Here is a 22,060-nt window from a genome sequence, read left to right as displayed (position 1 = left end):
CGCTATACACACGTCGTCGTGAGCCTGTATAAACTACATGCGTTTCCGTTGCGCGCACGGTGCATTTCCACTGATTTCAGCAGAGCCGTGAGGGGCAACCTTACGTCTCGGAGAAGGGAGGAAGGGAAACAGCGGCAGTGGTCAATGTACCGTTGACGTGCCGCCAGATACACGCAGGCTGGCTAACGGACCTGCCAATCGAAAGCAAGCCTGTAGGGATGTCTTGGACCCGGAGTTGTTCAGTTGCGATAGGAGAAAGGATCGCGCGTTTGCACCCTCTGGAGAGAGTATTTATGCGTCTGAGCAGCTGTATTCTTCTCGAGAGCGCATCTAAGGGGCACCTGCCGTCCCTGCTGGAGCCGTTGGGATCACGAAATAGTAGGCAGGCCCCGCTGGCTGCATGATTTGATGCCCTTTTCGCGAATGGCATTGCTTCTTGTTGCGGATGTTGTTCCTCTTGTTTTCCTGGGAGATCCGGGCAGGGGCATTCAATGCGTCGAGAGTTTCGCCGCCGGAATTTATTTCTGCCTGAGAGCTGTCTTCATTTATCGTAGTTTCGCTTTTGTTGTTTTCCTTACAATCCCTTTAGTTTTCTTTTTGTGCCGAGGAAAATGCCGCACAGCATTTTGCTGCACATTAAGCATTATTACGGCGTTCAGAAACAGCTTATTCATAAATGATTTTGCATTTTCTGAACTGCTAACGATTGGTTTCTGCTTTTAACGACTACTTCTATTCAGTGTTTACGAGAGGCAACTCAGCAATTCCAGCTGCTGCTTTCGAATCATATTCATCCATCGGCAATGTGTCAGCGTCCACTGAAGGTGTGCTCAATATGATATTAAATTTAGATGCCAAGAAATCGTGCGGTCCTGACGACATTTCAGCTACATTTCTTATTCGTTACTCTCTTTGCTCTAGCAGGTACCTCACAGTTCTCTTCAGGTAATCGCTAAAACCGGTACCCTTCCTTTTTCGTGGAAACTAGTCAAGATACTGCCCTTATTGAAATCTGATTATGTATAATTATTATCTAGCTACAGGCCTATCTCCTTAGCAGCGCATTCATGTATACTACCGGAGCCACGTTACCTTTAAACATATCCTGCAGTCTCTTGGGACTAATAACATACGTAGAGCTTTCCAGCATGGCTTCTGTCATGGCTTCAGTACCGTAATACAACTGACAGAATTCGTGCATGACATCAGCAATTCTTTCGATATAGATGATCAGGCTGATGCTATATTTATAGACTTTGCAAAGGCTTTCGACACAGTTTCGCACCCTAAACTAATGCTGAGGCTGTCGGTTATACTAAGAAACCCGTCTGTGATTAACTGGATTTCAGACTTCCTTTCCCAGCGCTCTCATTACGTACAATTCAAGTTTATCAACTAATCTTCAGTTGATGTCTCATCTCGAGTACCCTGAGGCTCTGTCCTGGACCCTCTCCTGTCCTTGTTGTATATTAATGACCTGCCATTTAACCTTTCAGTAAAGTAACGCCTTTACCCATACGACTGCGTTTTATATCGTATCATTAAATCCCCAGTTGATCATGTTAGCCCTAACTATTCATTCGCTGATTTCTGCAACTGGTCCAATACATGGCAAATGAATATTAACTTTTTATTTTCACGACAGTCCTTGCCCTTAATTCTTCACGTGTTCATATATTACAGTCAACGTACACAGAGTGTATGAATACAGGTATCTCGGTCTTGGTCAAAACACTTTGTTGTCATCTGCAATAATGCCCTTAAAAGACTAGGATACTTACACCGCACCTCGCACGCTGCGCCTCAAGAAACTAAGCTCCTGACATATAAAACTCTCATTTTCTCCATTCTCGAGCACACTTGTGTTGTTTGGAATCCGTATAAACAGTGTGACATCAACGAACTAGAATCTGTACAGAAAAAGGCTGTGCGTTTTGTTTGCAGGATATTTGACATGAATTTTTCACTGTCTGCTTTTCTTCCACAACTAAGCCTGAGTACACATCTGCACGTCATCTTGAATGTCTTAAATTTATGTACGTTTTAGTCAATTCTCCTCGGTTTTCTTCACTGCATAATTATCTTATATTTTCCAAACCTTCATCTACAAGAAGCCACAATGTCCTGAGCAGTTCCTCCTTTTTCATGCGCACTAACATTTTTACGTATAGCTTTTTTCCTCATACCATTGAAGCTTAGAACTCTTTACCAGACAACATTCTCTCATTATCATTACAGGAATTTTTAGAAGTCTGTTCATAGTGTTGTATATATACTTTCTTGTTTTGTACAATACCCCACTCCTGCAATAGCCTCGTCAAGGCTGTAGTATGTAAAAATAAAATAAATAAATAAATAAATAAATAAATAAATAAATAAATAAATAAATAAATAAATAAATAAATAAATAAATAAATAAATAAATAAATAAATAAATAAATAAATAAATAAATAAATAAATAAATAAATAAAACAGATTTTTTAGGAAGTGCACTTTGCTTACTTTTCTCCATTTCATTTTATTTGACTGTCGCCGCAATGGTTCAGTGTTTAAGGATTTAGACTGCTGAATCCAAGGGCACGGGATCGAATCCCGGCCGCCGAAGCCGCTTATCGATAGAGGCGGAAAGCTATGCGGCCAGTTGCTGTGCGATGACGTTGCGGCTTAAAAAACCTCAGGTGGTCGAAATTTTTGTTAGTCCTTCGCTACGCCGTCCATCATAGCATGGCAAACATAACATTATGAGCATGACTTTGTAGCATGCTTTTATGATGTACGTTAAACTCTATGAACTAAACAAAACGATTTGATATTTTACGCTCGTGGTTTTGTAATTTAAGAAGGGTTAAGAGCAGGTAGACAAAGTCAACTAAACTAAAACACATATAGTCCAAGAAGCAGTGCGCTGATAAAAAAACAAAGAAACATACATGTATGCTGAAGTCAATTTAAAGATACAAAAGAGAAATCAGATGACTAATCAGGCCTGGGAGAACAACAGACAACGATTTGTCAGAATTTACCAATGATACATTTCGGGAGCTATATCGGCTTGTTTTACGGACGTTTAGTGATTGTTAAAACATTTATTAATCATTAAAAAGTTACAGAGAGGTGACTGGGTTAGGGCTTCATTGCGACACCGTCCACCTGCAGGCTCCGTACAACACAAAAATAAACATTAACTGAATGAGCCTATTGTGCAATAGGGTAACACCCCAATTGGCACGGAGTGTCGATGGTGTCACGGACTTCCCAGCTCCAGGTGCGTCATGCCGCCCCTTATCGTCCTGCAGGAAAGAAAAGAGAGATGTCGAATGTGTGGCTGCCACGGGAACACAAGACATTCTAACCAATTTAAAATATGCATGTGTGGGTGCATCGTGTTTATGGCAATGGATATAGGGGGTTGTACATGGCAGCTTACAACATTTTTTAAGCAGTCGCATCATCCCAACTAATGGCAACGCTGTGCCCTCTAACTTCTATTTTTCTCGTGTTTACGAAAGAAGGCACTGGGAAAGCTTGAACATTCATCGTTAAACCTCATAAAATTAACGGGAAGGCAACTAAGACTTCCTCACACACAGTTGCGTGGCAACAATTTCAGTATTTCCGGTCGCCGGCGTGCTGCAAGGCGAAGTGCGGCCTGTAGTAGGATCCAGACTAGAATATCCTATCACGGGACGTGTCCTGGCCTTAGTGGAGGTACTGAGGGCCAGCACGTTCACTCACCGTGCATGCTTGCTCTCCGGTATTGAGGCCTCGGGAATGCCTCCTGACCTCCAGGCATTAGCAGCATGCAATGTTGGCTAAGATAATTTTGATGTATATGCAGCGTAAACCCCAAGCCGTTTGCAGCGAGGGACGCTTGCACGCGGTGTAATGACTTCTCCTACCCCAGAGGTAGAGTCATACAAACAAGTGAACCGCCCCCAAATGAAATATATTTGACACCTTTCCAGGGTGATCTGGAATGCGACAAGACTGGCAGCTAGTTGTTTCTTCGGGTGGTAACTGATTAAGTGCGGCCGTGCTGTTCCCATTGAACAATTCACCAAGTATAGGTGCCAGTTTTTTTCGTCAGGAAAACAGAGAAATGTAATTATTTTTTCGATAGAGACAGCGCCTGGAACCGAAGCGACAGTCTGGAAAGTACAAAATATCAAGGGAAAAGTCTGGGGAGCCGTTTATGATTTTTTTTCTTGCATATCTTTCGGCGGCGCCAGTACAGTCAGTACTGGATTTTCTCTCGAGAGACTTGTAGTGCTTAGAGCGCGCAGCTCTTAGGCACCCGTTCCTGACTTGAGCGCCGTCACTGTCACAGTCGTCGTCAGAGCAATCACTGGGCAGCTATAGAAGGCCCAGGGGGCCTCCCTATCACTGTTTGCACTGGCCAACCTGCAGCTCAACATTCTGCTCGGCCTACCGCAACCTACCTCTGTGATGTCTCGGACAGTTTGGTGAATGACATTGTCGGAATCCTGAGAGACTCCTTAGCGTTATCGCATATGGCTTTAAAAGCGAGGTTTAAGGGTCCCCCCAATTTTTGCTGCACATTCAGAAAATACCCCGTAGTGCAACGCAAAAAAACAAAAAAAAAACAAAAAAAAAAAAACGGGGGAACGAAAACAAGTCCATTCGAATTACCGCTTTTTGCATTTAAGAACTCGGCGATAATACTTTTCGCCACAGAACCGTCGAGAAGATAGCACGGTAAGTTGCACTCACTCGTTATCTTGAAATTTCTGCTCTTTTCCGCTAACTGTCGCTGCTCAACCGGAAACTGTGGGAATAACGTTATAATTTATCTTCATGAAATTTCTCCAATTGGCCACTTCGTGACACTGCTCAACCGGAATAACATCTTATACTCAAATGCGATGGTATGCACCCAGAACTGGATGCTGTCAATTTTCCTGTGGCTGTAGGGTTTAAAGACACCAATGGTCATATGAATTAATCTGCTGTGCAAGTTAGCAAAAAGCAATTGGAAGATTTTTAGCTGAAAAGTAGAATAATTACATAAGTGTACAAATAAAAATTTAGTAACTGAAATGAAGGAATATTTTAGAGATCTATAATAACATCCAAGGCATAGGAAAATAAAGAAAACAAAAGTTGAGCACAGGGGAAACTGCCACCACTTCGTTATAAAGGGTGCGCTCCTTAAATCCATTCATCTGTCCGGCCGCCCGTCCATCTACCATGGACTGTGGAGCTGTATACCATTGACAAAACGGATGCATTATTTTATGTGACGACTTTCTGTGACGTGAAGAGCTGCGCTCAAATTTCGCATTCCCGAGTATCGTAATCACCGGTGTCGTTTTTTTTTTTTCTTCTATGTGTTGTCAAAAAAGAAAGCACCCCATTGCGTTTCTGTGGTAGCCTGCATATCCTTTGTGAGCATAGGAGAAATTTTAAAGTCAAATATTTGCTACGCTTCGGAAAGACTATTCCAATTAACATGTTCATAACAGTGTTTTACCAAATTATACAAAAACGTGTCCCAGAAACGTGGACATGTGCATCGTTTTCATTACTCTGTACCCACAGCCGTCATGGCCGTCATATCTGCTGTAACAGGTTTGTCGGCCTAGCATACACTTGTATTGGGTAATTGTTAATTTTCAGCTGTTCCTCTCAAAAAGCTAGTACCGATAGGACTTATGTGTAAATCACGGACTAAAATCACGGACTAAAAGCACGGACTAGCGTACACTAGAACATCGCACTGCCAATGGTAGCACGCTATCTCGGTGCGCCAGATATTCTGAGTCAGCATGCTGCGGCAGGTCACGCCTTGATTCAGATGGTGACGGTCACAAAACAAAAGAGAATTGGAAGATGCTAGGCTGCGTAAGAAATGCTCGATACGTTTACTTTGTTCAAATATTCTTTCACTTTCACATATACGATACGGATATTACGGAAGTAAGCAACAGCGAACGTAATTCTTTCTACTCCGAAGCAATTAGTTCCTGCCGCACTTCCTGTTGCAGAGATGCAAGTGAACTTTATTTCTGAGTATACTTCAACGTTTGTAGTAGTCCACTTATGCTGAATTCTTAGTCAAACAGAACTGCGTAGAATGTCACTGATCCGAGCTTCTCGTTCCAGGTATAAAGCCGCTGAACTCCCTACAGCTGAGGCAAAGGTCAGCCTGAGCACGTAACACAGCGCAACAACAGGCTCAGAGCTGGTGAAAAACAGCTGCCTCTTATCTATACATGCAACTAACCGGCCATAAACTGGGCGTTCAGCCTTCCTGCTGGTTTAGTGCTTGTTCAGCGGCGAAAGGGAAGCTCGTTGAGGTTTCTGAGAGAAGAGGGGGGGGGGGGGGGGGAGGAGAAAGGCAGGAGATTATTGCAGGGGAAGGAATATAGAAGAATATGTTTCTGTTTGCATAGAAATGACCTGTGGCCGCGATAGCCTGTCATATTTTCGGACATGCTGCTTAGCATAGACACCGTGTAAAAAGTTTCTCTAGGCAGTCAGTTCTGGCGCACTTTCAATGAATTATTAAACTAAACAAACAAATGCCTCAGTTCCGTTGCTCACTTAAACACGACTTCCTCAAGAGCAAATAACTTCACGTCCGACATCAACTGCGAGTGGTCTTTAGTAAAAAAGTGAAAGAGCTGAACAGAACGCTTTCACGTCCCATTAAGAGGATAGGGGTCTTTACAGGGACATCGCTAAAGTCGCCCCCTTTCTGTCTACATGGAATTGAAGATAGAAGGATGGTAGAAGGAAAAAAAAAAGATCAGAGATAAATTGTGCGCCCATTTTGCTTTCTAAGCCAAAACGGTATCACATTGAAATCCTACTTCAACTTTGAGAGCAGACGTATCTTTGTTTCCGTCCGAACTGTGAAAACCATGCATATGCTCCTATTATTCGCAGACTGAAATTACATACGAACTGGACAAATAAGCTCACCTGCAGTCATGATTTACTCTGCAAGCGGCTGTTTAAGTGCCGCCGCTACACAACTGCGATTCAAAGCTGTCCCATTCAGAGAATGTGCTCGTAGGGGACTATGTAACACGAGGAGGCGCCTACATCTACCACCTGTAACATACTCCAGCCTACTCTAACTGATTCGAAACCGACGTACGCCAGCAGCATTGTCAAAGCGTATGCCGGTCGTCGTACAAGTGCCCGCGCGACTTACCCTACACGTTGCCTCACTACCGGAGTGTCTGCCTTACCTGATACCACTTATCGACTAACGCCGCCTTCTCTAAATAACGCACGTTCTCTCTCTCTCTCTCTCTCTCTCGAGCCGCCGCTGAACAAAGAAATTGCGCTGAGTGGTGCGCACATGTTTGTGGAGAAAATTACGCTGGGGTTAGCAATTGAATTGTACGAGGAGCGTTACCAGAAGATAAACGTGCTGTAAAAAATTTTATCGGTGATTTTGCTTGCGTAAATAATATGGATGCGCGCAGAAAAGAGTATAGGGGACCCGATGCTAAAAAAAATACTACATCACAGTAGGTTGCTCGCCGAGTTGCAGTCTGAACATCTGAGTTATTCTTAGTGAGCAACGCTATACGTAGTTCATAATTCATAGGTGCATACTTGTACTGGATATGACTTTACGCGTCCTCTTCTGTTTGAGCAATTGCATCCTTAAAACCTTGTACGTTAATTGTCAATAGACTCATAAGTTTAAATAATGAAGTATAAAGTTTATGCCGGCATTCAAGCCGTCTTGCAAAGCAGGATGAGCCAGAGTGGCTGTCGGACGTCTCGACATCATGGTATCAGTACGTAATGTTCCCAATATGCATCCTCGCCGGTGTTTTGTTGCTTGTTGCTACCGGACCGAGTTAAATGCCATTAAACATGTCTTGTTCGTAGCAGAGATATTTTGGCTTCTAGTGATGAGACCTGAGAGCGTCTGAGAGCGAAAGGGGGGCACCGCGGCTGTGCTTCCGTAGTGGACTGAGCATCTTGCGCTCGTGCACTTCTCTGTTCAAATAGTGAACGGCGATTGGTTCGCGCGCGAAGGGAAGGCGTAGATCTGGATATGTCACGTGACATTGCGCCAAGAATTCACCGCATATTACTGTGGCAGTGCCCAGGGCAATTGGAAGACTTAGGCAAATGCTTTTATCCTTCATTGGGCGTAGTTAGGCCGCTGGTTATGATTACGGATATTGAAGAGGCCTAGTTTAAGCCAAGATAAGTTCCTGCCAGTTGAAGTGCGAAAAGTAGAAGCCGTACTGCCTGTACGTTTAGATCGTTTGGCTTCGAGGCGCCAACTTAGCCGTTCCACAAGAGACGGGCGCAGGCGTTCCACCCTTTACCGTCTTCCCTGCATGAACGGTGAGGAGAAGGAGAAGCAAAGGACTGGGCTTTTCCTTCCTCGTCGGTACATGCTTCTCCACCGCCGTCATTGAGCCGATAAGCCCAGTATCTCCTGTCGAGTGTTAGGTCCGGATTTTATGAGAGGGTGGCGTGAGCTCCGACGCTGGGCCCTCAGCTTGCTCACCGCGCGTGCGATGGGGCTCGCCTTGTTCAGCGTATCTTCCAGGAAAACAGCCCAGAAAAGCAGGTATGTAAGAAACGTCCTTGGGATAACCGTCTCTCCAGGCAGACCGATTGTGCCGACAGCAACGCGAAAACGCCCCGTATCCCTGACAAGGCGGGTTCTAGTGCGCAAGTAAGAAAGAAAGAAAAGAAAGAAAGAAATAAAGAATAAAAGGAAGGAAGAAATAAAGACAGAAACAAAGAAAGAAAGGAAGAAAGAAAGACAGAAAAAAAGAAAGAAAGAAAGAAAGAAAGAAAGAAAGAAAGAAAGAAAGAAAGAAAGAAAGAAAGAAAGAAAGAAAGAAAGAAAGAAAGAAAGAAAGAAAGTGGGTGTTACAGGTAGGCTCTTTTTACATATTGGGGATATCACCCATGCCTGCATATCGCCTGTGTCGCTTGACTTGCGCGGTTGCTCCCTATGAGGAATGTTTTGAAGACGCAATGAAATATCCGCTTAATGATCGTGCGAAAGCTGTTCAGTTATATGCAGCATTTTATTCGCTTTACGGTCGTGGAAGCCGGAAAGGAACCATCGCAGTAAATTGGCTATAGATGCTACTTGCTTTTAAAAACGATACATTGCGGCCCCTGATTGAAATCATCACGCTTATATCGCTCTGAAGGACACCTTGAAGTATCGGGCGGTTTTGTTTATATGGAATTAGCTTGTTTTCCGTTCTTTGAACTATGGTGAATTGTGCTGAAGATTGTTGTATCGAGATATAACCTTATCTATCGCAGGTTGTTTGTCATTCTGCTGTCCTCGCTGCTTCCTCACTCTTAACGAAGATAACCACCGATTCTTTCTTTCTTTCTTTCTTTCGCCGCTTTTCGATGGCGGCGAAAACCAAGGCGCCCGTGTGCTGTGTGATGTCAGTGCACGTTAAAGAACCCCAGGTGGTCGAAATTTCTGGAGCCCTCCACTACGGCGTCTATCATAGCCTGAGTCGCTTTGGGACATAAAACCCCACGAACTACAAACGAACCAACACAACGCATGTGGGTGCGCACTCTATGTGTTCGTTTTGTAAGCGCTACTAGCCGCCCAGTTTGCAGGTAGTGCCCACTTTGTTATCCTTTGCTCTCTGTGTGCATACGAACGCTACGACCTACTTTGCAGATAGTAGCTTTGTTATTTACTGTGTCAGTATGCACAGCTAAAGATACACAGTAAACACATCTAGACGTCACTTCACTAAAATACATAGACTATATATACCAGTGCACCAATACCAGTGCATGCGTCATGATAAATAAATTTGGAGCGCTCCGTTCCTTGCCATCGTGCGCGTGCCTCTGCGGTCTTCACCATGCGTGCCATTGACCCTCGGCGTCCTCTAATCTGCTGAATAACGGTGCGAAGCGCGCGGCGGGGAAGCTCCCTGGCGCGATAGGCGGCGATACGGACTCGCTCGGCGGCGCGTCACTGACAGATTACTGACGTCTAAAAATCCGAAGGGAGTCTCCCGCTTCTAACGACACTGCGTCTGCGCCGGCGATCCTATTCAGCACGTCCGACTTTCTCTCTGTTCGTGGCAATGATCGGAGTTGTGGGGCATATTATCTCGGCGGACTTTGCTCCTGTGACGCCCGTGAGTTGAGGGAGTACGCCTTTTCAGAGGTCGCTGCGAAACCGCTTGCGAAAGCTCTTCACACTTGATCTGGGAGGAGAGCTGCAGATATGGATAGCATGGTAAAGGTTCGCAGACGCAGAATTTCCCGGAACATTTATAATATCGAATTTCAATTGAACTGGTGCTTTCAGTCTGTTTTTTCTTGGGACACCAGTATTTGATACTTAGTTTAATTGCGCTCTGGAGCCCGTGGCATTGGCAGAAATGGCCCAAGAGGTACACCTTCAACGATTGCCGCGGATATTGTCGGAGACTCTTTATCTTGTGAGCTGGCTGTTCGCAACCTCATATATGAGCCTATCACATTGTCTCTAAAGGAAATGCAAAGAAATGAAGATTACAGAAGCCTCTCCCGTCCCTGTACAAATGCCATTTTGGCTTCGTCAATTCGGCTTTTCATTGTCCGGCTTTGGTATCCGATACAAGAAGATAATGGCGTGATCTTCATTTTGAAGGACTCGATAAGGTTGTTTTGTGCTTTCTTTGTATTATTTGTACTTTGGAGCGCTGTACACATCTCTCAGTGATCACCGGGATAGGTAGTTGCAGGGCCAATAGAACAACGAGGACAAAAGAAACTCGAATAATGCTGACGTTATAGAGACGCATAGAAAAACGTCTTGCAGTCATCATTCTCAGTAAAAGTTGACGTCTTGAGTCTTTTCGACTGTGTCGACGTCTACTTGGCGGGAAAAGACCAATCTAACGCCGAGAAGATTGATTTAAGAGCCCTCTAAATAGAATGGCAGTGAAGCGTAGCCTCCGAGATTCGAGCCCAAAAATCGGTGTCGACGCACGCGTTTTACTTGCAAAATCAGCCGGCGACGTCGCCTCCCTTTATTCTCTTTTTTTTTCTTTTTGCTTATATATATTCTAAAAGCTCCGTTTCCGGTTAGCCTGGTCTCTTTGTGATTAGTAAGCCGTACCTATTGATATAGGCTGACCTTTATTTCTCCTCAGTGATGATGGCTCCTCATGGCCAGGCCAAGAGACGCCTGGCCACAGAGCCTCCATTCGCAAGGCTAGGAACCACAAGTAGCAGGAAAAGCAAGGTTACGAAAAAGAGTCAAGTATTACAGATGGCTGTGGAGGAATGCTCTAGAGGAAAATGACACTCGAATAGTCCTTTGTGCGCGGCTAGTTCCCAGAGCCTCGAGCTCTGTACCCTTTCGAGACGTCAGCTTTACCCATTATCAGCAGAATGGAGTGAAGACCTTTCGCAGCCTTACTATCACTCTTTCTCTCTTGCTCCTACATAAGCAGTGGGCACTCAATCTACCTGATAAAAGCAGTAATCGTGCACTTGTCGATAAACGAAAAGCCAGCAATATATTCGGATACACCTCAAGAACGCATTAGCAGCTATGCCTTCTCGAGGGTGCCCCTCATGTCAATGGTGTCGACCGTTTTTCGTAGCCCGCAGTTATCGCACATAATCCCTGGTAAATCTTGTTTCGTATTCCACACATTACAATGTCACAATGCGGATCACACACGAAGTAACGAGAATCGTCGATGCCTTTGGCTCCCATCCGACACCGGAATAAAAAAAAATCATAACAGATATGTTATCTACATTTTTCGGTCCAGCTGGCTGTAATTTGAGTATATACATGCCGGATCTGAATAGACGAAGAAGAGCTGAGGGCGACTTCTTAGGCGCTCTCGTGCCTGCAGTCAGAGCGTTCTGTTGAATCAGGAGATGAGGCAACGTACCTCGCCCGACGGCATGACACCTCTTCGACGTTGTCGTGTCGTAAATTTCATGGTCAACCATGCAGACTTGCTGCTAAGTTGCACCGGAGTGCAACTTGAGTGCAGCTATGCATCCCCACTGATTTCGTCAAGAGTAATTCGTAGTCCACATGCCGTGGCTATTAACTCACGTACACACAGAACCCCGAGCCGTTTATCGCAAACGACTGCTGAGTTGCGAAACATGGATGCGCCGTATCCCAATACTTACGCGAAAGCCATCGAGTTGCTATCCGTTCTCAACGTTTTTTTTTCTTTTTTTTTTTCCTACGGCTCTCAGCAGAAGAACGCTTTTTGTCTTCTCCATCATTCGCGCTCCTTCTGCGACAGATCCGACAAGGTGCCCTGCGCAACAGTGGCCGAGGACATTTGCACTGGTCTGAGAGCAGCGCTTTCCTCTGTGCAATCCAAAAGTATCCCGACACGTTCTTAGAAGAGGTGAGGTCATCTGTGGAATACGTAGGGGACAAAGAGAACGAGGGGCACAGGCAGGTTTGGCTCGAAAAGGGTCACGGCAGTATGTCTCCAGAGGCTAACACAGATAAGCGGCGAAGGATGAAACGGCGTGGAACATTACGGCGGCTTTGTTTAACCTCCATCTCTGCGTGAGGACCGCTGAGAGCGCCAAGTCGTTCGCAATGTTCCGGTCTACCGAGGTTGGCGGGACTGACCAGCGGAATTACTTTGTCTGTAGTCCTCTTGAAGACGGGGTCGAATTCCACTCACGTCACCTGCTAGGCACGTGCCAAGCGGCTGACTCAAAAAGGCGACAGCGGCTGCCAACAACCCGGCAAAGAGATGTCAACAAAACGGCGCGAGGTCGCTTGCGACCCAGCTGCGCTTGTTTTCCGATTGACACTTTTTTTTTCTTTTTCCGGGCACTCTCATCCGCTTTCCACGGATGAGGAGAGCGGTGGTAAACGCAAAACATAAACACAAAGAAAAGTGAATCAGGAAGCGAAAGAAACGTAACGCGGATCGCTACCGCTCGGCGACAGCCTGCGCGCAGTCTGAAAGCGGAGGCAGGATATTCGCTGTCGCTAGCCAAATAATGCGCGTTTCATCGCGTCGGCTCTGCAGGGAAGGCATCCGATTCGCAGCTCGCCGGAGTAGCTTTTTGCTGCTGCTAGCCGCTGCTAAAGGAGAGTGACACTGCGGCAACCGTCCCTACAGGAGCACTCCGGAGCAGCTACATGTGTCCGCAATAAAAAGTCCGAGGGTAGGCTTGACGGTCAGCCGGTGAACGCGTGGGCTCCCGCTCCGCTGTCTTGTCACTAGAGGAAGCTGAGGAAATCGAGGGGGTGATTTCTTCGGCGCGCTCAGGCGTGCGCGGAAGGATCTCGCGCCATTTTTTTTTTCTGCTCTTCCCAGACAAGCGAAAGAGATCATCTCCAAGGGCGCCGGAGAGTCTGTTGAGTCGCCTCCGCCTCCGCAAACACGGCCACGTGACGGAAGACCCCGGCGACAACGCCGCCGCATCGTCATAATTACGTAGCGGCACATGACACCGCCACGCCAGTAGCACGTGTCCCTCCGGCCTCCAAAGCGCCGCCGCACGCTGTCCGACGACAAGTGGTAAAGGTGGGGCGGGGAAGGAGGACGTCTACGAGAAGGCGCAGGCAGGATGGGGAGGAGAGAGGCGCGCCATGCGCGCTCACGCGCGAGCGGGATCCCGGGAGCGTGAATGGCGAGAGCAACGGGACTTTTATTCTTTTCCAATGTTCTCTTTCCACCCTCCCCTCTACATGCGGCTATCAAGTTTTGATGCGGTCGTGACGTCGTATCGCTTATTCCTCCGCACCTGATAATTGGCGGTGCTCGCGCGCCGAGTTTGCGACGCCGGTCTGCAGGGCGTATTTAAGAAACTCACCGTTGCGTTTAACCAGCACACGACGCTCGGCTCTCGCGATCAGCAGGTGTCCGAGTCCAAGCGGTCTTCTCGAGTGTTCACGTCGTCGCATCTTGAATTCTCTACGTCTCCGTTTAGTGCACTTGCAAGAGCTGAGTTCTCTAACGCACTTCAGCCCACTAAGGTCCCTCCGAAGTTATAACGTCTTGGTAAGCAGAAGCATTTTTTTCCCCCTCTTACCACAGAGAGCTGCCAAGGAGTGAGCTTCCAGCTTCCAGCAGCACGTTTGCTTATGCAAACGCTTGCAAAGTGAAACTTGCACCTAGCACCAATTGTTCTTCAAGTAATTTAAAATATTGGAGACTTTAAATTCGAAAGTTTAAGCGATCAGTGTCTATGCAAATATTTCTAGTTTTGTTTCTTTCTACAGCATTGCATTGTTTGCATAAATATTTACCTAGTAATGCCATTGGAAAGGAACACATTGTTGGGCATCTGTGTCCTTCCTGCCATTTTCTAGGCGGTTAATTAATCTTCGACGTTTTAATTATTGTCCTCACTTCTATTATTACAATATATTAGGGTTCTCAGTGCTCCCACAATTTAACAAATTCTGAAAATGGAAGTCGCGGAAAAGGAGAGCAGGAATTGTCAGGTGTAAATGTACTCGCTGCATCGCATAGCAACCGGGTGAGTTGCGCATCATCGGCAATCTATGCACGCTGTTGTGCAACTTATTCGAGCAGGAAAACCGAGCTGTCCTACAGAGGAGCCTCGTTGCTTGCATTACAGGCTTCTTGTTTCTTTCCCTCTTTCCAGGATGTGGCAGCCTTAGACGCTCGTTGGAATCGCGCACGTTCTCGGTTGCAAGATGATTCTGATGGATACCCTCCACGACAATGGCATGTTTGCCATCCAGTCGCTGCAAACCAGGTTTGTGTGCTCTGTGGATTTATGTAACTGAATACTAACAAGTGGAATAAGGTCTTACACGCCTGTATAAGCGAAATGTATATTGCGCGTGTGCATAATTTTTGCTTGCATAAAAATGACCGCTTTAGCGTTTTCGAGGATTACCCAGTTTCTTCATTACGGTGACCTGATAGTGCAGTCCATTAAGTATTCCGAGAACGTTTGCCAGCAGTAGATGGACGTCGACAGCACTTCTTTGTAGAAAGCAATGTTTTCAGTCATTATTAAGCATTATTGCGTTTGCGCTTCATTATTTTGTACGTGAACTTTCGCTATCAAATCGGACGCCCAGCTTACAACCAATGAGGCATATGTGCGTGGATTAGGACAGGATATTACTCTGCTGCCTCCGAGTATTGAAAGTCGAGATCTCTACCGAAAATTGCTCCCAAGAAATATATTGTGTTAATGGGCGGCTGGCAAACCGAGTGTATCCTGCGCAAGAATGTTCAACCAGAAAAGAAAACTGAACGAAGTCATATGTCCGCCATTCTTCGGCTAAACTATGTCATATTTTCTGTGGGCAGGTTCCAACACCAGCACAGCTTGTTCTTCGCAATCTCCAATTTCGGAGACCCGCGGTACGCGTTCCTTATCTTCGCACCTCTCATCTACTGCCTCGACTGGACGGTGGGACGGCGGCTAATGTGGGTCACCATCGTCGCTGAATGGTCCAACCAGGTGCTCAAATGGTGAGAACCTCGTCAAACTTGTAGCGAATTATGTTGGTTATCTAGGATATTGTTAATAGGCACCCAAAGACATCACGCATCGCAGCCAGTGCATGACGTCAGGATTCGTTTAATAGCATTTTGTTTCGGGGCTGTTGTTGCATAAAAAGCTTCACCGCAAACAAGGCGATGCCTTCAGAGCGGCATACAAAAATCGTGGCGGACAGCTCACGCTTCTAATACCTAGTTCTGGCGAAACTTGTTTTCACCGGAGTACTTCTTGCTGATGGGAAATATTGCTGTGGTTGCTGTTATTCACCGGCGCTGGATATTTAGTCGCTTAGCGCTGTTACGTCTCCGTATCAAGACAATAGGCACATATGAATAGTGCGTCTCGCCTCCCTATGTCTTTTTATCTCCAGGCCGTAAAGTGTTGTTTCTGCGAACGAGCGCCTCTTTAGGGAGTAAGAAAGAAAAAGCACGGACAAAGGCAAGAGGCCGAGATACACTCCTCCCTTTTAATGCAAAAGCAATTAGAGTGCTTAACAATACACGCTTGAAATTGGGTTTTATGACGACTGTAGTTTTGTCTCCGCGAATGCCAGCTGTCTTATTTTCCCGGTGCCGAGCTAGCACAAAACTGAAGAATTGATACATAATAAATCTGTAAGCTCTTGTAATAGTTGTATTGCCTTGACCGATTTGCAGAGACCCGTGATTCATTTTGATCTACTTCGAATGTGTTCGAGGAAGAATATCGGTAAAAAACCTTCAAGAAAGTGGTTCTCCAGGCTTCCATGATGTAATATTTATGAAAGGAAAGACTTGACGAATGTTCAGTTAGTGCGAGAAATTGCTTGATGTCGGTTGATGGCTAGTGGCATTAGACTAAGGCAGTTGTAGGTCTTTAGCTCAGCCACGTGGACAGGGGGGCACAACACGGTAAAAAGTGTCGCGGGAGCCAGTGCCACCTTCATTGTTTTCTCGATGAATAGACAGCAAACGAGATCTTCGTCCGCGGGTATATTTTTGTGTTCGGCGTTTTCCTTCGTCATACACTCTCACTCGTACCGCATAATTAACTGTTCCATGAGCAAGCTGAGCACTGCTGACTCCTACACCTGGTCTGTAGTGCTCGTAGTGAACATGCTCAGGCCGAATGTTTTACACGGGGCTCGACCATCGGAGGGTCGGAGTAGAACAAGCCTAGTAAATCCGGGATCGTTATTAATCTGTGTGTATACTGGTTCTTAGAACAAATAAAGAAAAAAAAACGCTTAAAAAATCTGCTGTGTTAAGCGGACGGATTACTCTCTGGGTCACTGTGGTTTACGCTTCATTGTGTAGCGTGATGAAGTTAAGCGAGATGTGCGGCATTTCTTCTAATCTCTTGAGGAGTGAGTTCGAGGTGTTGTAGCTGGACACTCAGCCGCAACGCACCCGCCTTTGTTTGCATGTTCGCAGGATGCTGCACGGCGAGCGGCCGTATTGGTGGGTTCACGAGACCGACGTGTACAACCGCACTGGCGCCGGCACCCCTGCCATCCGTCAATACTCGCTGACTTGCGAGACTGGCCCGGGCTCCCCTTCGGGCCATGCCATGGTGTCGGCTGCCATTTGGTACATCATCCTGGATTTCGCTCTGCGCCGCACGGGATTCGCCCAGCAGTTAGGCAAGGCGTGGACCTCCTCTTTCCACTGGTGCACCTACGCGACCCTCCTGTGCGTGGTCAGCCTGTCGCGCATCTACATCGCGGCCCACTTCCCGCACCAGTGCCTCATGGGCATGATCATCGGTAAGCGCACATCACCTCTTGACTTAACCCGAATGATCCTCGTGTTTGTCGCATTTGCTCTGGGTAAGCTGTGAAATCATTCGGCTCATTTCATTTACTGCTCGCATACTCCACTGCATGTTATCAGTTGCTCTAAGGGCAGCACAGAAAGGCAGTTTGCAGTAGGTTATTCTGGGCCTTGTTTTGTAACAATGTCTGGGCTGTCCATCAACTTTCGTTCAATTCATTTTGCGTTGTACAGAATCCCGCGACCCGACCCTCTCTCAACTGTGGATTGCTCCCTGCTAATTATGTTTCCTCCTCGGCCATTAGTCAGCCGGCCCTTTGACAAAAAAGCCGTGTTTGACGTTACACGCTCGCTATCTATCTTAATATCATGGATGTCAGTTGGCCTACATGAAGGGGTGGAGAATCGGAAATTGAAGGGATGCCAAAATGAGGCCCCCGCTTTGTCTTTCGCCTCGATTGTTACTCAGAAAGGAATCTTTCAAATGCATTTTACCGCCCAAGCGGCTTCAAAACAGATATTTCAATAGCCTATTGTTGAGAAAGGCACTAGGCAGTTTTTGTTTTTTTCCAGTAATGCACGGAACGTTTCAAATAAAAAAAATACGAGTATTCTTTACCACTATATTTCACTTTGGGCAAACGCTTGCCCTCTCTAGGCGAATAACTCTAGATGGTTTCCGATAGCGCGGGCCCTTGAGCCCGAACTATCTTTACAGAAAGTACTGGTGCACTTAAAAAAAAAAGGGGGGGGGGGGAGAGGGTAATTAGCTTTAACGAAGCTTGAGAAAATTAATTTCGAGATTTGGTCTATAGTCGGTAATATCGTGTTCGTTCATAGCTGCTTAAATGTGAGCCCATCAGATATTTTCATAACTGGATGTTTGCTGTCACTTATCGTTATTGGTAATGAAACTTAGAAACCGGCTGTGAACCTGACAATGTAAGCCAGTGAAGAACAAAGAAAAATCTATTTAATCCTGTCTATAGTCCATGCGATGCCAAGAGTGACGCATGTAAGACACAATTTGTGCGCCATATATATCAAAGCCTCAATTATCTTCTGCTTGACTTACAGGCTGCTTCCTGGCCAAGCTCATGTGCAAGATTGACACTGACCACGTGACTCGCCGCCAGTACGTGTTCATCAGCGTCGGCCTGTGTGCCAGCGCCCTTTCCACCTACGGCGTACTCCGACTCATGGGTGTTGACCCCCTCTGGTCCGTCGACCGGGCAGTCAAATGGTGCGTCAAGCAGGAGTACATCCATGTCGACACCACTCCCTTCTTCAGCATGATGCGTTACTGCGCCTTTCCCCTGGGAATGGGCCTCGCCATGACATCAGGCTTCTACCAGCGCGTCAAGACAACCGAGTTCACATTGTCCATGCGGGTAGCGGCCGCCATCTTGGCCGTTTTCATCGGCAAGGCTTCCGAGTGGGTCTCGCTACCCAAGACCAACGTTCCAGTCTTCTACGCATCGGCGTTCATCTTCAACGCGTTGCTGGCCGCGGCCATGTTCGGCTTTGTTCCATACGTCGTAGCGTCTTTAGCCGGAGGCCGCGGTCGTCCCTCGGGAAAGGCCAAATCGTCGTAGTGCGGGGGATTTGAAGATAGAGGCTGTCTTTGGCCTTGCGTTTCCACAGATTCACTCCGCGTTTTCCTTAGGCATTTTTAACAAATTGTTACCAAAGCGTCTCTTCCTAGAGCTAAAAAAATTAGTTCTGGGTCTGGGACGAAGCGCCGTTTGTGTGCAGAGTAAGTCACGATTGTCTGGAATAGCGCGTCCCATCGCAAAAGGAGGTTCTTTTACGTTTCGTAACTTTGAATTTATTTCTAGCACTCACAACCACCGCAACGTTTCCCATGTTGCCGTTTCTTTCCATCAGCAATCGCAGCAGATAGTTCCAACAAATGTGACTAACCTTGCATACACGCGCTTATAGTTCCTCGTGCTTTCAGAGACACTGTACCAAAAGTTCATCGGACATAGTCTCATCACCTATAGATATCATACTCATCATCTTTCTGTTTGTGATAGCGCATTAGTTAAATAGAACAAAATGAAGAACTAGACACATTGGACCTTCAGTCATTGAAATCAACAGAAAGGCGGAACATGAGTCATTTCAGCCAACAGCCTTGTCCATACGAGATCCATCTTTTCTGGCTTCTGGTACGCGAATGTTGACTGAGCTTGAACACTACATCGCCTTCTTTGCACCTAGGCTTAACGTTAGTGCCACTCGTCTTTCTCATTGGGACAATAAGAATTCACATTTTCACCTTCTTTGCACAAGTCATCCGGCTACAGGAATTCTTGTATTATTTGTACTTGTTTCTCTTCTTCGGATGTCTCACAGGTCATGCCACTGTAACATATTCACACTGTAAATATTTGTACAGATCTGAAGCTCTTTGTATGTTGTGCTGGTGACGTACGTTCGAGGTTGTACCTTAGGTCTTGTTGAGTATTGTTACCTGAAGTCACTGTAAATACTAATGTGTTCACAAATATACTTGTTCATGCTGTTTTAAATGAAAAAATGCCTCTGGCGTGGTGAATAAAATATGTTTATTCTATGATTTGGTTTTAAGCGTCTTTATATCGCATTCTTTGTTTCGAGTATTCGATGAAGAGCAACAGACTTTGCAGAAGTTACACAGACGCAGAAGGCGTTTGAAGCGAGGTTGAAATGAAACCACCGAAACATGAAAGCTTTGCCAAATAACTCGAGCGAGGTCGTGTGAACAGCCATATGTTGTTCAGGGGAAGGGGGGGGGGGGGGGGGGAGGAGGCGTTTACTGTCTTACTGGAGGCTTCCTCTTTTTTTTCGCCGTTTCTTCCTACCAGTCTGCAGTGTAAAATTCAAATGTGAGATAATGCAAAGTGCTTTTATGTTGCAGGATCCTCTCTCAAGACAGTGGCAGAAATAAAACTGCACGCACGTGGAGGAAATTTTGACATACCGCCGGGCTTTCACCGTAGCCACATCCGTGACTTCTAGGGTCCGGATATTTGTTAAAAAAAAAAAGAAAAAGAACTTATCCAGCGGGACAAGTTCTTTCATAGCATGGAGCGTACTACGATGAAGCCATCGGGAGTAAAACGGATAAATGTTTGAACCAGATAAGCATCGTTATTCCCAACAGCACACCTAAATGAGCAACACGTTTATAGATTCACTTTGAATCAACAAGTGCCATATATGTACGTTGCATCGGGCAAGCTCATATCTCTTCGATACGTGGTAGGGCTCCCAATGAAATTCATGCCGTGCAAGTTGTGAGCTGCTAGGCATCAATCAAGGACTCCCATACCACTTTGTAGCTGCCAGCACCGAAATGTACCAGTAGACGTCAATGGGCGACAGTGAAGTTCGGTGAACTTTCGCGCCATTCGGTTTCTCGCGCAGAGCGTACGAACCGAGGCAGATACTTTGAGATGTGCACCTGTCTCCGGTCGAAGGGTTACCAAATTGGTGGAACCACGCACGACGGAGGCGCGGTGGCAGCTCTAGTGTTGCCGGCGCAGAAGCCTCCTTCCTTTTGTGCAGTGTTCAGTGTTGAATGTCATATCGGGGACCAGTGGAGGTTTTCTTTTGTATGCATTCTCTTATTGCTACGTGCGTGTCTTTCCCTCTGCTCATGTGCATACAGCCTTTGTAGGGTAGCATGTGTGCGGTGGCTGACCAGTGCGCGATGAAGCGCAGTGGGTCATTAAACTGTGGGTGCTCAAAATAAGGGCGTGGTCAAGTTGGAGTTTCCACGTAGCGTTTGAGCCCTCAGTGACAGCTTGCTGTATTTTTTTATATAAAGAACTTCAGCTGTTGTTCACTCGGCATACGTTGGTCCGGCATGCACGTGTGCGAAAAGAAAACGAGGGAAAGCAGAGGTTCGGAATGCGGTGACGTCAGTGCCGTTCGTATGTTTGCTTGGGACCTTTCCTTTCCCAAGTGTTTGATTAGGTAATATCTTCTTCCCATTCTCTGGTTGGTGAGAAATGTTGCCTTATTGCTTATTGGTTGCTGTCCCCGCCAAGAGCGGAGACAGATGGCTTAAAAGTAAGCGCTCTGGGCTAAACCAGGGCTGATTTCGTCCGCCCAACGGGTCAGTCATGTAAATAGTTTTCTCCTTGCTTGTGTGTTCTCCTTTTATTTATGTGTAAATAAATTGTTAATCTTTTTGTCGTGCCATGAAGTAAGGTGATTGTTGCGAGTCTGAATCTTCAATTTATCAAGAACATCGATATCTTCAAGTGTTTCCTCACCTGGCCACCTGAAGGGGAAACTCAACTTCGACGAGATTTTTTCTGTGGAACAGCATGTTCTACTGCCTTGCGGGAAATGTTCGTTTTGTCAGGTTAAGCCAAGGGCGCTGACCCTTATGAGTCCTGTTGTTATTTTTCTTTTTCTTTTTTTTTTTTGCAAGGAGGGTAGCATTCACAAACTTTACTCTGCGTTCAGAATCACATAAGATGAGTCACTGCTGAATTTTCCGCCTGGCTTAGTCAGCTGCGTCAAAGATCATTTGCGCTTGCGATGCGTCCGTCAGCCGAGAAAGGAACTTTGCCACAAAAATATCAACATAAGGAAGCAATAACGGGGAACATTTCTTTAGTATCGCTAGAGACCTTTATGAAAACTTGTTTAAATCGAATTTGCAGTGAACATCACAGTAAATAAAGACAAAGCGCTGGTTAACTCGTGTTGAAGGGTCTGAATTAACCCTTTGACTGTCGAATATTCCGAGAAAAATTCGCCTCCAGTGTCAAATTCTTTCATTGGCGATTTCGAACAAACCCGAACGGCAAAAACGCCGCGGGACGGAATA

At 46.1% G+C, this 22,060-nt stretch overlaps 1 protein-coding gene across 1 annotated transcript; it reads left to right on the top strand.

The window, feature by feature from the left end:
• The first annotated feature begins 13,590 nt into the window (after window positions 1–13,590).
• On the top strand, window positions 13,591–19,813 carry LOC146185652 (glucose-6-phosphatase 2-like). The gene is made up of 5 exons (XM_084606549.1): window positions 13,591–13,992; window positions 14,603–14,716; window positions 15,283–15,447; window positions 16,891–17,222; window positions 18,307–19,813. Exons 2-5 carry the CDS (start codon window positions 14,655–14,657, stop codon window positions 18,822–18,824), a joined length of 1,077 nt encoding a protein of 358 aa, XP_084462675.1. The 5' UTR covers window positions 13,591–13,992; window positions 14,603–14,654; the 3' UTR covers window positions 18,825–19,813.
• The last annotated feature ends 2,247 nt before the right edge of the window (window positions 19,814–22,060 follow it).

Source organism: Amblyomma maculatum, chromosome 6 (genome assembly GCF_055883805.1).
Source record: "Amblyomma maculatum isolate TAMU_Amacu chromosome 6, ASM5588380v1, whole genome shotgun sequence".
Lineage (NCBI taxonomy): Eukaryota > Metazoa > Arthropoda > Arachnida > Ixodida > Ixodidae > Amblyomma > Amblyomma maculatum.
The sequence above is the reverse complement of the archived record's forward strand: the minus strand, read 5'-3'. Positions and strand labels throughout refer to the sequence as shown.